We start from the raw sequence: 13,393 nt of genomic DNA on the forward strand, positions 1-13,393 counted from the left end.
CAGCGATGTATAATCATACTGTTTTGGGTCTATTTTCCCCCTTCTTAGAGAACTAAATCCAGGAAGTGCCCTTCCAGTTGGACGCTCAGAGACAAGCACTGCTACATTTTGAGCTCCATTAGAAATGCATCCTGGGACAGTGCTGAAAAAGCCTGCAGGAAATGGTATGGGAATCTTCAAAAGAAAAGGGTTGTCACTGATCACTCATTTGTTGAGGTTTGGCCATCTGTGAATGGATTGGAGCACCAATGGTGACAGATCTTTCTTGGACTCAGGGCTGTAATGAGGGCCGCAATAGTTGGCATCCATCACAAAAAAAATTCTATTTAAAGAACACGTTTGGGAGTCTTAAGTAGGAGTGGTTACAAAAACATTTGGCCTCAGAGAATTATATACAGTGGTACCTCCATTTTCGAACGTAATCCGTTCTGGAAGACCATTCGAGTTCTGAAACGTTCGAAAACCAAAAACTCAATATGGAAGCCTCAGAAGGGAAAACTCAATACAGAGGCCATGTGGCATGTTCGACTTGTTTGAAAACCAAGCATTTCGTCAACGGAGAAGTTCGAAAACTGAGGTACCACTGTATGGGCGGAGTAGAGCTTTTGCATCATAATATTATAGCAGTGAACCTATGGGGAAAGTCAATAATAAGTCATCGTTAGTATTTTTAACAAATATGAATACTTGAAGAAAACTTAGGAGGAACAAAATAATTTTTGGGCATCATAACATGGGACCCATGTGAGTACAAAACAAAAATGTGGGCTCAAAACCCTATTGAAGAGGTAGGTACTATTTTAGAGTATGTTTGCTGATATCTAACAGAGGGACAGAATGGGTCGGAATGTTGGGATTTCCAAAGGAATCAATTAAATACAACAGGACCACCAAAAGTACTGCTTTCTTTCACCACATAAGTCTATGGTGGAATACATGCTTTCAAAGCAGGAAGATTATGGCTTCATTCGTATTCCTGAGACCCTGGAGAGAATAGGCAAAAGTGGTCTAGTTGGACAATTAGTATGGCCTACTGTTAAGCAGTGTTTCTGTGTTGCTGCTGAAAGGAAACAAAGAAATCTGATTGAAAATCGTATTAGTATATCTCCCTAGGAACCGTAACACTATTTGATTAAAATTCAGGTTTAACACATTCTTATTTTATTTATTGAATTTATATGTCACCCTATACCAGGCACCCCCAAACTTGGCCCTCCAGTTGTTTTGGGACTACAGTTCCCATCATCCCTGACCACTGGTCCTGTTAGCTAGGGATGATGGGAGTTGTAGTCCCAGAACAGCTAGAGAGCCTAGTTTGGGAATGCCTGCCCTATACCCTATAAGGGCCCCTCCAGATGTCGTTTTGTGTGTGTGCATGATTATTTGTGCTTATGATGGTATTGGGGCAGTTATAGGTGATTCCCCTTTCATAACTGTTTGTGCCCATTCAGGACACAACTTCATTTCTAATCAGTGTGTGTCCTGTAACTTCTTTAAGAGATAAGAGATAAATTTATTGTCATTGTCCATATATACACAGTATACACAACAACGAAAATCAAACACCCACCCAAAGACCGGGTTCACATACACATTTGCACGTATCTCCAACATTCTCATCCTATTCAGACATAATCTATAAAACATAACATAATCCAGAATATAACATAACCTATTTAAAGGCATAACATAACCTAAAACCTATCTCATTCCTTCCTACTCCCTGCTTGCTATTTCTTGCAACTGGCCCTAAGATCATTATTTAGTGCAATCAGAGCTCTTGGATAGAAACTATTCAGAAGGCGTGTGGTTCGTGTTTTCATTGTCCTATATCTTCTGCCCGAAGGCAACAGTTCAAAGAAGTTGTGAGCAGGATGGGTGGGATCTCTCAGGATATTGTGTGACTTCTTCAAAGTGCGAGACGTGAAGATCTCATCCAGGGTTGGTAGTTGGAGCCCAATAACATTCTGGGCAATTTTAATTATTCTCTGTAAAGCTTTTTTATCCGTTTCAAAGCTGCTCCCATACCACGATAATACACTATAGGTTAAGACACTCTCAATGGTACTGTGATAATAGGACAGAAGTAGGTGCTGAGATAGATTCAGTCCCCTGAGCATTCTCAGGAAATACAACCTCCCCTGCACCTTCCTCACAACCATATTAATATTTGCAGTCCATGAGAGGTCCTCAGAGATATAAATGCCCAGGTATTTAAAACTACCAACCCTCTCCACCTCCTCGCCATTTATGTGCAATGGTAAAAATACACTTTTCTTTCTCCTAAAGTCAATTATGAGTTCTTTGGTTTTTTTGGTGTTAAGCATAAGATTGTTTTCTTTACACCATTGAATTAACCCCTGTACTTCTTTCCTATAAGCAGTCTCATTGTTCTCACTAATGAGCCCCACCACCGTTGTATCATCCGCAAATTTGATGATTGTGTTGGACTTATACAGTGGGGTGCAATCAAATGTGTACAGGGAATAGAGAAAGGGACTTAGCACACATCCCTGAGGGGCTCCTGTGCTTAATACTAGAGTAGAAGAATAGTGAGGTCCCATTCTCACTGTCTGCGGCCTATCAGTCAGGAAATTCCTTACCCACAGACAGATCTTCTGATGTATACCCAAGTTGGTCATTTTAAGAAATAACCTGTCTGGCAGAATTGTATTGAAGGCAGAACTGTAGTCCACAAACAACAGCCTTGCGTAGGTTCCCTGTCGTTCTAGATGACTCAGTACAGTATGGACAGCGATGGAAATAGCATCATCAGTAGATCTGTTTCTTCTGTATGCAAACTGGAACGGGTCTAGAGTGGATGGAAGACCAGCCTTAATATGATCTAGCACCAATCTCTCAAAACATTTCATAACGACAGATGTTAGAGCTATTGGTCTATAGTCATTGAGAGATACCACCACTGACTGCTTGGGGACTGGCACTATAATCGATGTCTTCAGGCAGGTAGGGACAGAACCCTGCAACAGGGATAGGTTAAAAATGTCCGTAAATACCCCAGCTAATTCTGCAGCGCAGTCCCTAATAACCCGTCCCGTGATTCCATCCGGTCCAGCTGCCTTCCTAATGTTAATGCTCCGAAAGGCACGTTGTACGTCAGAGGTCTGTAATAAAAATGGTTGTCTATCAATAGTAGTTTCTGATGATGTGCTGAAATCCTGTAAAATTTTATACTGCAAATGTTCTGGTAGAGTTTTTATGTTCCACTTTCTTGTGCCACTCCAGACCACAATAATGCAGTAACATTGCACAGGAACCACAGAACAGCTTTAAAAAGCAGAGTGATGTGCAGTTTAAAAACATACCCAGCAAACCATTTCCAATGCAATAAAAATAATAACACAAAGTAATTTTGTTTTCCCATATGTGATGAGTTCCTCCCTCCCCCCGAAAGGCAGCCCACTATTTAATTGACTTTGTTTTAATCCACTTTCCTGAAGGTGTTGAGCTTTTTGCCCTATAACAGGCATCATAATATTCCGTGTAACTGGTTAAAAACCCCATGAGCATTTATGGTCTGTAGTTTTCATGCTTGCTGACAAACTGGAAATTGAAGTGGACAACAAGGGAATGGTTTAGTCACACTTGTTAATAAACTCCCCACTCCAGCATGAGGCTGGTCTGACCTTGCATTGAAAGCCTTTGAGGATAGTTATGAAAATAGTTCCACTAAACTGAAACAAAATATGTTGGCAAATCTGTTGCCCGGAAAGAACTGGAAGCAAATGAAGGTCTGAAACTGTATATTTCCGTAGTTAGAATGTTGTGCTGTTTACAGTACCTCACAAGAACTGAAGAACATTTTTCTTGTTTTGTTTCCTTCAAATGTTTTCCATAAAGACAAATATCTGCGAAGCTTTAACTTTTTTATTAGATTCAAGCAGGAAAGGGAGAGGATGTGAGGTTTAAAAGAACAACAACTGGACACTGCTTTATTCCATCTCTTAAGAAAAAAATGCCTTAAGAAAAAGAGTAATAAGTGAAGTAAATTGGGGACTTCTAAAGAGGAGAGAAGGACTAATCATAATTGCTTGATGGATAAATTACAGCAATGTGGTCTACATTAAATTGAAAAGTAAACAGCAAGAGCAGGCTGTTTGGGTTTCTTTTTTTGCTGGGAAATGCATTCACAGGAACAGTGCAACCCTAAGCAGGTCTATTCAGAAGTAAGGCTTGTTGAAATTCAATGGTGCTTAATCCCAGGTAAGCGGGGTAATGATTGCTGTCATGATATACCGGTATATAAACAATGCAAAATACCTTTTTCCAATGACTATTTAAAACAGGGGGAAAAAACCTGTTTGGAAGGTTCAGGGTCCCTTTTTAAATTTCTCTTACACTTTCTCCACTAGAATAGCAACAGTACAGTGTAGTAGCTTAAAGTTGAACAATGTTATAGTTTGTAATTCTATGTGCCTCAGGAATTATCATGCTACATTAGAGGGTTGGGGAAGTTAATTTTTTTGTACTATGAAGCATTGCCCATAAAGTCGAGATGATTCAGCAATGCCAGATATATTTCTTATGAATTGGAATAATGTGGTCAGATCTGTCTGTCTGTCTACTGGAGATGACTAGAAAATCAACAGCAATTCTAGATTATGAAAGTGTATCACATTATCTTCCTTAGAATTCCAGTGAGAAAAATGCATTTTCAAATTAAAGTTAAAAGACTGGGCAAAAAACTTACACAATGTGTGGTATACCTTTTATGGAATAAGTTTTACAGTCTGTGACCAGAATTACAGAATATGTTGTCCTTCTGATGATTCCTACAGAAGTAAGGCCTATTTGAATGATATGTTATACAAATAAGATTCATTATTAAAAAGCCATACTAACAAATGTTCTGCTCTCCAAAGGTCAAACAGGCAAGGCACAAGATGAATGTATTTCCTTTCCTGTGACATGAGTGAAGATGGGATTGGAAATGTTATTCTCTACAATCAGCCACTTAAAACACATTACAGTACCTTTTGATTGCATAAATAATCACACTGAAAGTTAGTATCCCACACCTATCTCACTCTGGCGATTTTGCTCTAAAGTACCTAAGGTTATTTAATCTTATACAGTTTCAGAACATTGAATGACTGCTATAAAAGACAATACACATTCCTTGAATGAACTGAAGTGCCAGCCCGAGCCTATATTTTCTATTGTTTTCTCTTTTGTTTAAAGCTATGACATGATAGCTCCCATTTGTCAGCGCCCATGTAACATTGTTATCAGATTTCCCGACCCACCCTCAAACAAACCGAGTAGTGACTGGATATCATTGTTATGCTTTGTTGTCTCATATACAGGTCCCAGGGCCATTTAGCTAGTGTTCATTCCCCAAGGGAGATGGCATGGCTTTGGAAATTTGCCAATAAGCAGCCATTTTGGATTGGTAAGTATAAAAAACAACTATTCAGGATACCGTGGCATATGCCTTTGCTGTACTTCATTCAATAAATCTAAAAACCTGAGACATGGGAAACTTGTGCTTTCATCCTGTAAAGACAGTAGTGCTACAGTTCTAGCAGACCATCATATTCGGTCACAAAATAACTTTATACATCTTTATTGAATCTTTGTACAGAAGCAGGGTGTTTTGATTTCACAACTAATCAAAAGAAACAAAAATTCTCCCCGGCTAAACCTGCCACTTCATTCCCTTTCAGATTTGGCAGCTGTTCAACTTCTCTTAAGGCTTATCCTATCCATGTTTACTTAGAATTAAATCCCATGGTATCAGCAGGACTTGTTCCCAAATGTATATGCACAAGATTTCCCCAAAGATTCCAGCTGTAATCCTATATGCACTTACCCATTGATTTTAATTGGACTTCCATCTGGGTGGATATGTATACCATTGATCTGTCGGTATTGCAGCAAACTGAGGTAATTTGGAATGCCATGCAAATACACTTTACTATATTGAATCTGACCAGTGCTCAATTCCATATAGCCCAGAGACCTGCCTTTTCTGACTGGCAATAGTTCCATCATTTCAGGCAGAGAATCTTTGACAGTCCTGTTATCTGAGATCGTTTTGACTGGGAGGGCCAGGTATTGACCTTTGACCTTATACATGTAAGGCTTGAGCTCTGTTTCTGAGCTAGATTTCATTTCTTTTCCTAACTAAAGTTGACCTATTTTTTGGAAGCATGAATCTGCCACCAGCAGGTCATTTGCATCTGCTGTTGGGTAAAATAATGCTGAAATCAAAGAGTCTGTCCTATGAATAATTGTATTGATGGGGCTTAATACAATTCCTGTAGGATTGCTTTATAGGCAGTGAATTTCACAATTGCCGGGTCTCCAATTTCAGGATTAAACGAAGGTAAAACGGGCAGCTGGATGTGGAGTAATGGCCGACCAGTGACTTTCCATAACGTCAAAAGCGGGCCGGAGCTAAGCAAGACTGCTGAACAGAAATGTGCTTTTGTGAAAAAGCAGAAGAAATGGGTTGCAAGGCTATGCAGACAAAGGCTGAAAGGAAGATATATTTGTTCCCTTCCTTCATTAACTGACACTTCTCTCGAAAATACAAAAACAGTTTAGCTGGTATGTAAAGTTGGCAAGAAAATTGCACAAGATTATTACCAGGAGACGAGGAGAAACAAGGCTACAACAAATTCTAGTCATGAAGTCATGCAAGACACTCATTGTAAAACTGCTTTGGAAAACATCTCAAAGGAGAAACATAAAGATTCTCAGTACATCGGTACTCATTTCTCGCCAGATTCTGCATATTCAAAGATTTACATGTTGCTGAAGACAGCAAACATCTCTGCAATGAGCAGTATTGGAAAGGGTTGTTTTGTGTTTCTTTGTTTTTGAGAACATCAGTTTACATCTGTGTAGATCCAGATAGCAGTGGGCCAGAAATTAGGCTTAGTGTTAGTCTTGCTGGTGGCGGTATCTCATAAAAAAATGAAAGTTATGCTGATATTCATGCTTCAGTGAAACAGAAGAGCATGAAGCCACAGGACAGAAAAAATAATGCTATTCAAATATAAAAGAAAAAAAAGTTCTGTAAGTTAAGAATGGGAAATACTGAAACTAATATTTTAGTTAATTATTAGCCTCGAGGTTTACCTGCTGTTTTGGATAACTGTTACCTTGCACCACACATGGGTTTATATTATCCTGCACCTTGTTGCTCCAGAAATGGCACGGTTTCTCTCTAAAAACATTACCTTGCTGTCTACCTTCTCTGGTTCTAACCAAAGATTATTGCAGGAAGGCAAGATCTCCCTTTACATAATTTATTTTTCTTTCTCGTTGGAAGTCAGCATTGTACACAAGCAGTTTGGCTTCTGGTTAATCATAAGAGTGGTGGGGCTCTGCATTTTAATCCTAAACCAATTATCAGGATTTGCTAGTGCACCATTAGATTCCAAGGAATAAAACTCAAGGGCAACACAAAGGTCTCAGACCGGAGCTCAAAGCTCAGTCTGGGTCTTGCTGAAGGTGAAATCCCAGACTTTGCAATTTGGTAATTTTAAAAAATAAACACAAGACTGCCCGCCCCATCCCAAACACACAAGTTTCGGAGGTGAGGATCTCAGTTTAATTTCAATTTTAATTGGCCTTATGGCATTCTTTCCTTTTAATAAATAGGCATAATTAGTGAGATTTTAGGGCTTCAAAATACCATAAGAACGTAAGAGCCGTGCTGGATCAGACCAAAGTCCAGCATCTTTGAGTGCAATTTGATCATAGTGTCAGCTTCCATATTATTGGCTCCTGATACACGGAAATGAAACTGCTAAAATTTAAGACACCTGAAATTTAACTCCAAATCAACTTTGAAATAGGCTGAGGATCAAAATTGAAACACCACCCAATAATGCTTTATAGCTGCCTATTATATACATAACTGCAGTGCTTTTTTCCTGGGGTACTCAATGGTACCCAGTACCAGACCCTTTTCCTGCATATCTGCATATACCGAGGTAGTGGATTGTTCTGCCCTTTATCATAGATAAGAAATGAAACTCAGGGCAGGTCATGAGATAAAAGGAATTAGGCTATGAGGTTATGAAAACAGGTTTTGCTTTTAGTGGGCTTTCAATCAGTTCAGTGGGACAAAGTAAATAACCTTTAATCTATCACACATTGTATGGCATTGGCAGGGGGAACCTGCCTTTAGCACTGGGGTCACAAGGGGGAGGTTGCACATTCAGCTCCAACCTCCATGGTGTCCCCAAATGAGTCTCTCTGGGGTTTTTCCTATTTAAAGGAGGTGCTACAATTTATCCTATGTGGGCTGTAGTGAACAGAGGGCCCTGGATTTGCCTTCAAGGACAGCTATGTCTGTAGTAGGGTTCAGTCCCTCTGGCCTACCTGCAAATATCAGCGCAACATTCAAACTGAATGAACGATTTATGGCAGTCCATTTAATGGGTTCTGTGATACCAATTATATGGCTGAAAGGGACTTGCAACATATGAAACAGGTAAAGTTACTTGATTTCAGATTCAGTTATTAGTGAGGTAGGTGATAGTGACTTTAGCAAACTACAATGATAAAATAATGGAAATTTGAAAATCAGTAATGAATTCACCACATATATTTGGCCAATGCACCATACATTTAAATTCAATTTCATAGCTATGGACTGTGAAGACAATTTAGTTAAAAGTCTTACGTCTACCCTTTTCTTCCAAATATTCTATTCAACATGTTATACACTTACCAGTAGACAGATGTGGTGTCAATTTTATACTTACCAGCAGATGTGCTGTTAACTGTCTATTCTGGTAATACAATATGCAATATAAAGCCCCTCAGTTGGAAATTTATATAAGAGTTGAAATTGTCCCCCCCTTCTTAAAGCTGCAAATCACTAGAAGATACAGTAAAATTAACATATCATCTCTATTATTACTTTATGGGACTTTTCATCTTGTTGAATTGCAGTTTTGAAGCTGAAAAAAAGTCCGATCCTGCAACTATTAAATAACTGCATCAAATTACTTGTGTCTACTCATGCTAGGAAGACGACTCCACTTTCTATAACATAATTTGGAGGGGAGGAACTGCCAAGGTGGTCTTTGAAACAAAACATATTCAGATTCAGTTTCTTCACATGTTCTAGGTTCATGAGGCTTAGCCTGAAAATGGCTACTCTAAAATGTAAATCAGAGGTATGCATATGATGTGGGTTAGAACTCATGAATTTAACCATACGGGAGATATAAGAGGTACCACTATGTACAAGAACCAGGGAAGAAAATGTGGGTAACACTCTTGTATACCCCACATCTCTGTAAAGTTAACTTGAAAGTTATATGGTAAAGAAAACAAGAAACAACCATTGATTTGAGCACTGGATGCTGAAATGCACCTCTAAACCTAAAAAAATGCTAAATACAGTATGGATGGGATCGCATTCAATATGCATACATATGCTTACATATGCATATATACATATGTATTTTTTCAGATCTTGGCACTGAAGCAATAATCAGAGTTCAGATTTGTGCTCACGTCCATTAGCAACATGGGTTGCAAATCCCTATTTGTTCTTTACTGCATGTTGAAAATTTACAGGACCACAATCAGCTCAGGAGGAGTTGAGTGTAATGCTTATTTTGAATTTATGCTGGCCTGCGTGAATCAGATCATGTGAATTGGATGCTATATTATCTTTGGCGATGCAATATGATTCTTCTTTACACATGAATGACTATTTAATTTGCAGTAAGTACTTCTATAGGGTCTGATAGGAAAGAATATAGTATTTTAACATATTTATCATCTCCAATGAATGAGAATTCTTACTAAACTGTTTATCAGTTAAGTGGGTCCTGTAAAGCTGAATCTGCTTCCAGATTTCTGAGTCCCCAAGGTATATCAGATAATTTATCTGGTAGGATTATGTTGATATATTTATCAATCTTTAAAAATGAACACAGACATATGAAATGACACCTGTTGACAACTAAGTTGCAATGTGAACCCTGGGTTAAATATTCTCCATTTAGGTTATTCGCATGAGAATGTACGGGGCTGCTAGGTCAGACCAATAGTTCATCTAGCTCTGCATACTGCAAGCATAGGCAAACTCAGCCCTCCAGATGTTCAGAGGCTCCCATTCTCATCACCCCGACCACTGGTCCTGTTAGTTAGGGATGATGGGAGTTGTAGTCCCAAAACATCTGGAGGGCCGAGTTTGCCTATGCCTGGCATACTGTTTCCAACAGTGGTCAGCCAAATACATCTGGGAATCGTACAGGTACAGTGTGGTGGAAATGACGTTCCACTTTTGCTTCCTGTCTAACAGCTTTTGACAGATTCACCTTCCATGAATTCACCTAATACCGGGAATTGGGGAACCTGTAGATATAGGGTTGAGAAAACAACACCTGTCAAGCCCCAGCAAATATGCCCAGTGGTCAGGGATGATAGACATTTCAGTCCAGCAACATCTGGACAGCCATATCTGGCCTAATCTTTTTTTTTATTTTAAGAAGTCATTTAAGATATTAAGAATTCAGGTGCGCCCTGTCCTGTGCATCTTGCAAAATGCATCACGGCTCCAGGGATGTAGTTGTAATTTTGGAAGCTCATCATTTGCTCCCGGTGGCAAGAGTACCACAAAGCCTGTGTACCTCAGGCTGCTAATCCCATCAGCATTATAAAAGAATCATTAATATCCCATATTCATAATCACACTAATGGATGGCATGCATGAGGAGCATGCATTATTAAAGGGAGAGTTCTGAATGTGTTGTAGGAGGGGAATTCATTTTTGACTGACAGTCATGTAAACCAAACATCCATATCCTTCACGGTTTCAATTTGGCAGAATGATCTTGGTGTTATAGCCCAGAGTGAAAACTCTACCGAACAGGTTTAGACTATTACATTTTAATCTCCCTTGCTACATTTCATTCACTTTCATAATTTTCTTTTCTGCCACCCTCTGAAAGGAAATGAAGAAGATGAAGAAGATAAATTTATTGTCATTGTCCATATATACACAGTATACACAACAACGAAAATCAAACACCCACCCAAAGACCGGGTTCACATACACATTTGCACGTATCTCCAACATTCTCATCCTATTCAGACATAATCTATAAAACATAACATAATCCAGAATATAACATAACCTATTTAAAGGCATAACATAACCTAAAACCTATCTCATTCCTTCCTACTTCCTGCTTGCTATTTCTTGCAACTGGCCCTAAGATCATTATTTAGTGCAATCAGAGCTCTTGGATAGAAACTATTCAGAAGGCGTGTGGTTCGTGTTTTCATTGTCCTATATCTTCTGCCCGAAGGCAACAGTTCAAAGAAGTTGTGAGCAGGATGGGTGGGATCTCTCAGGATATTGTGTGACTTCTTCAAAGTGCGAGACGTGAAGATCTCATCCAGGGTTGGTAGTTGGAGCCCAATAACATTCTGGGCAATTTTAATTATTCTCTGTAAAGCTTTTTTATCCGTTTCAGAGCTGCTCCCATACCACGATAATACACTATAGGTTAAGACACTCTCAATGGTACTGTGATAATAGGACAGAAGTAGGTGCTGAGATAGATTCAGTCCCCTGAGCATTCTCAGGAAATACAACCTCCCCTGCACCTTCCTCACAACCATATTAATATTTGCAGTCCATGAGAGGTCCTCAGAGATATAAATGCCCAGGTATTTAAAACTACCAACCCTCTCCACCTCCTCGCCATTTATGTGCAATGGTAAAAATACACTTTTCTTTCTCCTAAAGTCAATTATGAGTTCTTTGGTTTTTTTGGTGTTAAGCATAAGATTGTTTTCTTTACACCATTGAATTAACCCCTGTACTTCTTTCCTATAAGCAGTCTCATTGTTCTCACTAATGAGCCCCACCACCGTTGTATCATCCGCAAATTTGATGATTGTGTTGGACTTATACAGTGGGGTGCAATCAAATGTGTACAGGGAATAGAGAAAGGGACTTAGCACACATCCCTGAAATCTTCTCGTGGTTCTTTCCTTTCATTAGTGAAATCATAAAATAATAATAATACATTGCACTTAACATCTATCAACAGTGCCCGTCACTCTGATATATGTACAGTCCCCCCCACCTCACACAGAAATGACCAGTCAGTAAAGTTTCCGAATATTGAAAAGGTCAAAGTACTACAAGGCTCTATTATTTTCACTTAGAAATATATGAGACATAAAAATGGTAGTGGTGGGAAGGATGTAAAATGGAACATATTCCCTTGATGGCCCCAGCACTGTCACCGTGCAATTTTTTTTACCCCTCAATCTATTTTTATTTTTTAAACACCCTATTTTAAGAGAATTATAATTAAATAGGCATATAGGCCCTCAGCAAAATGCACATTGGTAGTAACATAAAAATGAGAATATTCTTAGAGGTGTCCAATATAATAAATACATCAACCATGAGAATATCAAATACAAAAGTTAACATTAAAAAGGGCTCTAGAAAGCCTAGGCTGTATTTCACTAATAATGGATGTTACACGACACTTCTATTACACTAGTTGCACTTGCCGTATTAACTGTATACTTGTAGTCTAACTCAGGGTTCTTCAACCTTGGGTGTCCAGATGTTGTTTGACTATACGTCCCATCATTCCTGACCATTGGCTAAACTAGTCATGGGTGTTGTAGTCCAACAGTCCCGAACTCAAGCACAGCCAGGCCCTCTGGCTACCTGATTGGCTGATTCAAAACTATGGGCTGGCTGGCTATTGTGCCCTCCTTTGCAGCCAGTTGGGGGAATTCTCCAGCAGCTGATCACACAATAGAGAGGCATTTTGTTCTGTGGAGCCAAGGGCCTGCCATGATGGGCCGCAACTGCCACCTACCCAAAGACTGGGTAAGCAGCCATTATCGTCCAACAGCATCTGGAAGACCCAAGGTCAAGGAACAATGGTCTACGCAACCTTTCTTCCTTTCTATTAATGGTAGCCATGCTTGCACAACACATATTTTCCCACCTGATGTTCTGTGTTACTTTCCTGTGAGAAGCTATTTGCCACACTTTTGCACTTCACCGCATCAGACTCAATGATATGCTTTCCTGCTGCCTTATATAATAAATGTTCTTCACATCAAGATAATGCAGTGTTGCTTTGGTCTCTGCTTTTATACAGTGTCAAGTTATGGTGCGAATAAGCTTGCTGTACAGAAGTCCAAAACCCTGTTAATTAAGCCACAATAATATCTACTGTAGCCTTGAGACAGACCCAATTTATTTTTCCCACAAAAGAATCTTTTGTGTTTGTATTTTTTCCTGTGTACATCCATTAGTGCTGGAAGCATTTGCAACATTAATTGGTGACCTGTGTCTTGAACATTATTTTTTTTATGCTGTGAAAAGAAATATAAAGGAATCAAGGCATCCTCT

At 39.2% G+C, this 13,393-nt stretch overlaps 1 protein-coding gene across 6 annotated transcripts in view; it reads left to right on the forward strand.

Moving 5' to 3' along the window:
• LOC128415683 (FRAS1-related extracellular matrix protein 1-like) overlaps positions 1-13,393 on the forward strand; it is a 119,971-nt gene that overhangs the window by 103,649 nt on the left and 2,929 nt on the right. For 4 of the 6 annotated variants that reach the window (XM_053392242.1, XM_053392246.1, XM_053392244.1 and 1 more), the window contains 3 exons: positions 49-164; positions 5,328-5,413; positions 6,338-7,128. In XM_053392242.1, the coding sequence (XP_053248217.1) occupies positions 49-164; positions 5,328-5,413; positions 6,338-6,570 (435 nt within the window). In that variant the 3' untranslated portion in view covers positions 6,571-7,128. Of the gene's footprint in view, positions 1-48; positions 165-3,895; positions 4,225-5,327; positions 5,414-6,337; positions 7,129-13,393 lie in introns of those variants that run through there. The other 2 variants (XR_008331040.1, XM_053392245.1) reach the window with 2 other exon arrangements.

This window comes from Podarcis raffonei, chromosome 6, assembly GCF_027172205.1.
Source record: "Podarcis raffonei isolate rPodRaf1 chromosome 6, rPodRaf1.pri, whole genome shotgun sequence".
Lineage (NCBI taxonomy): Eukaryota > Metazoa > Chordata > Lepidosauria > Squamata > Lacertidae > Podarcis > Podarcis raffonei.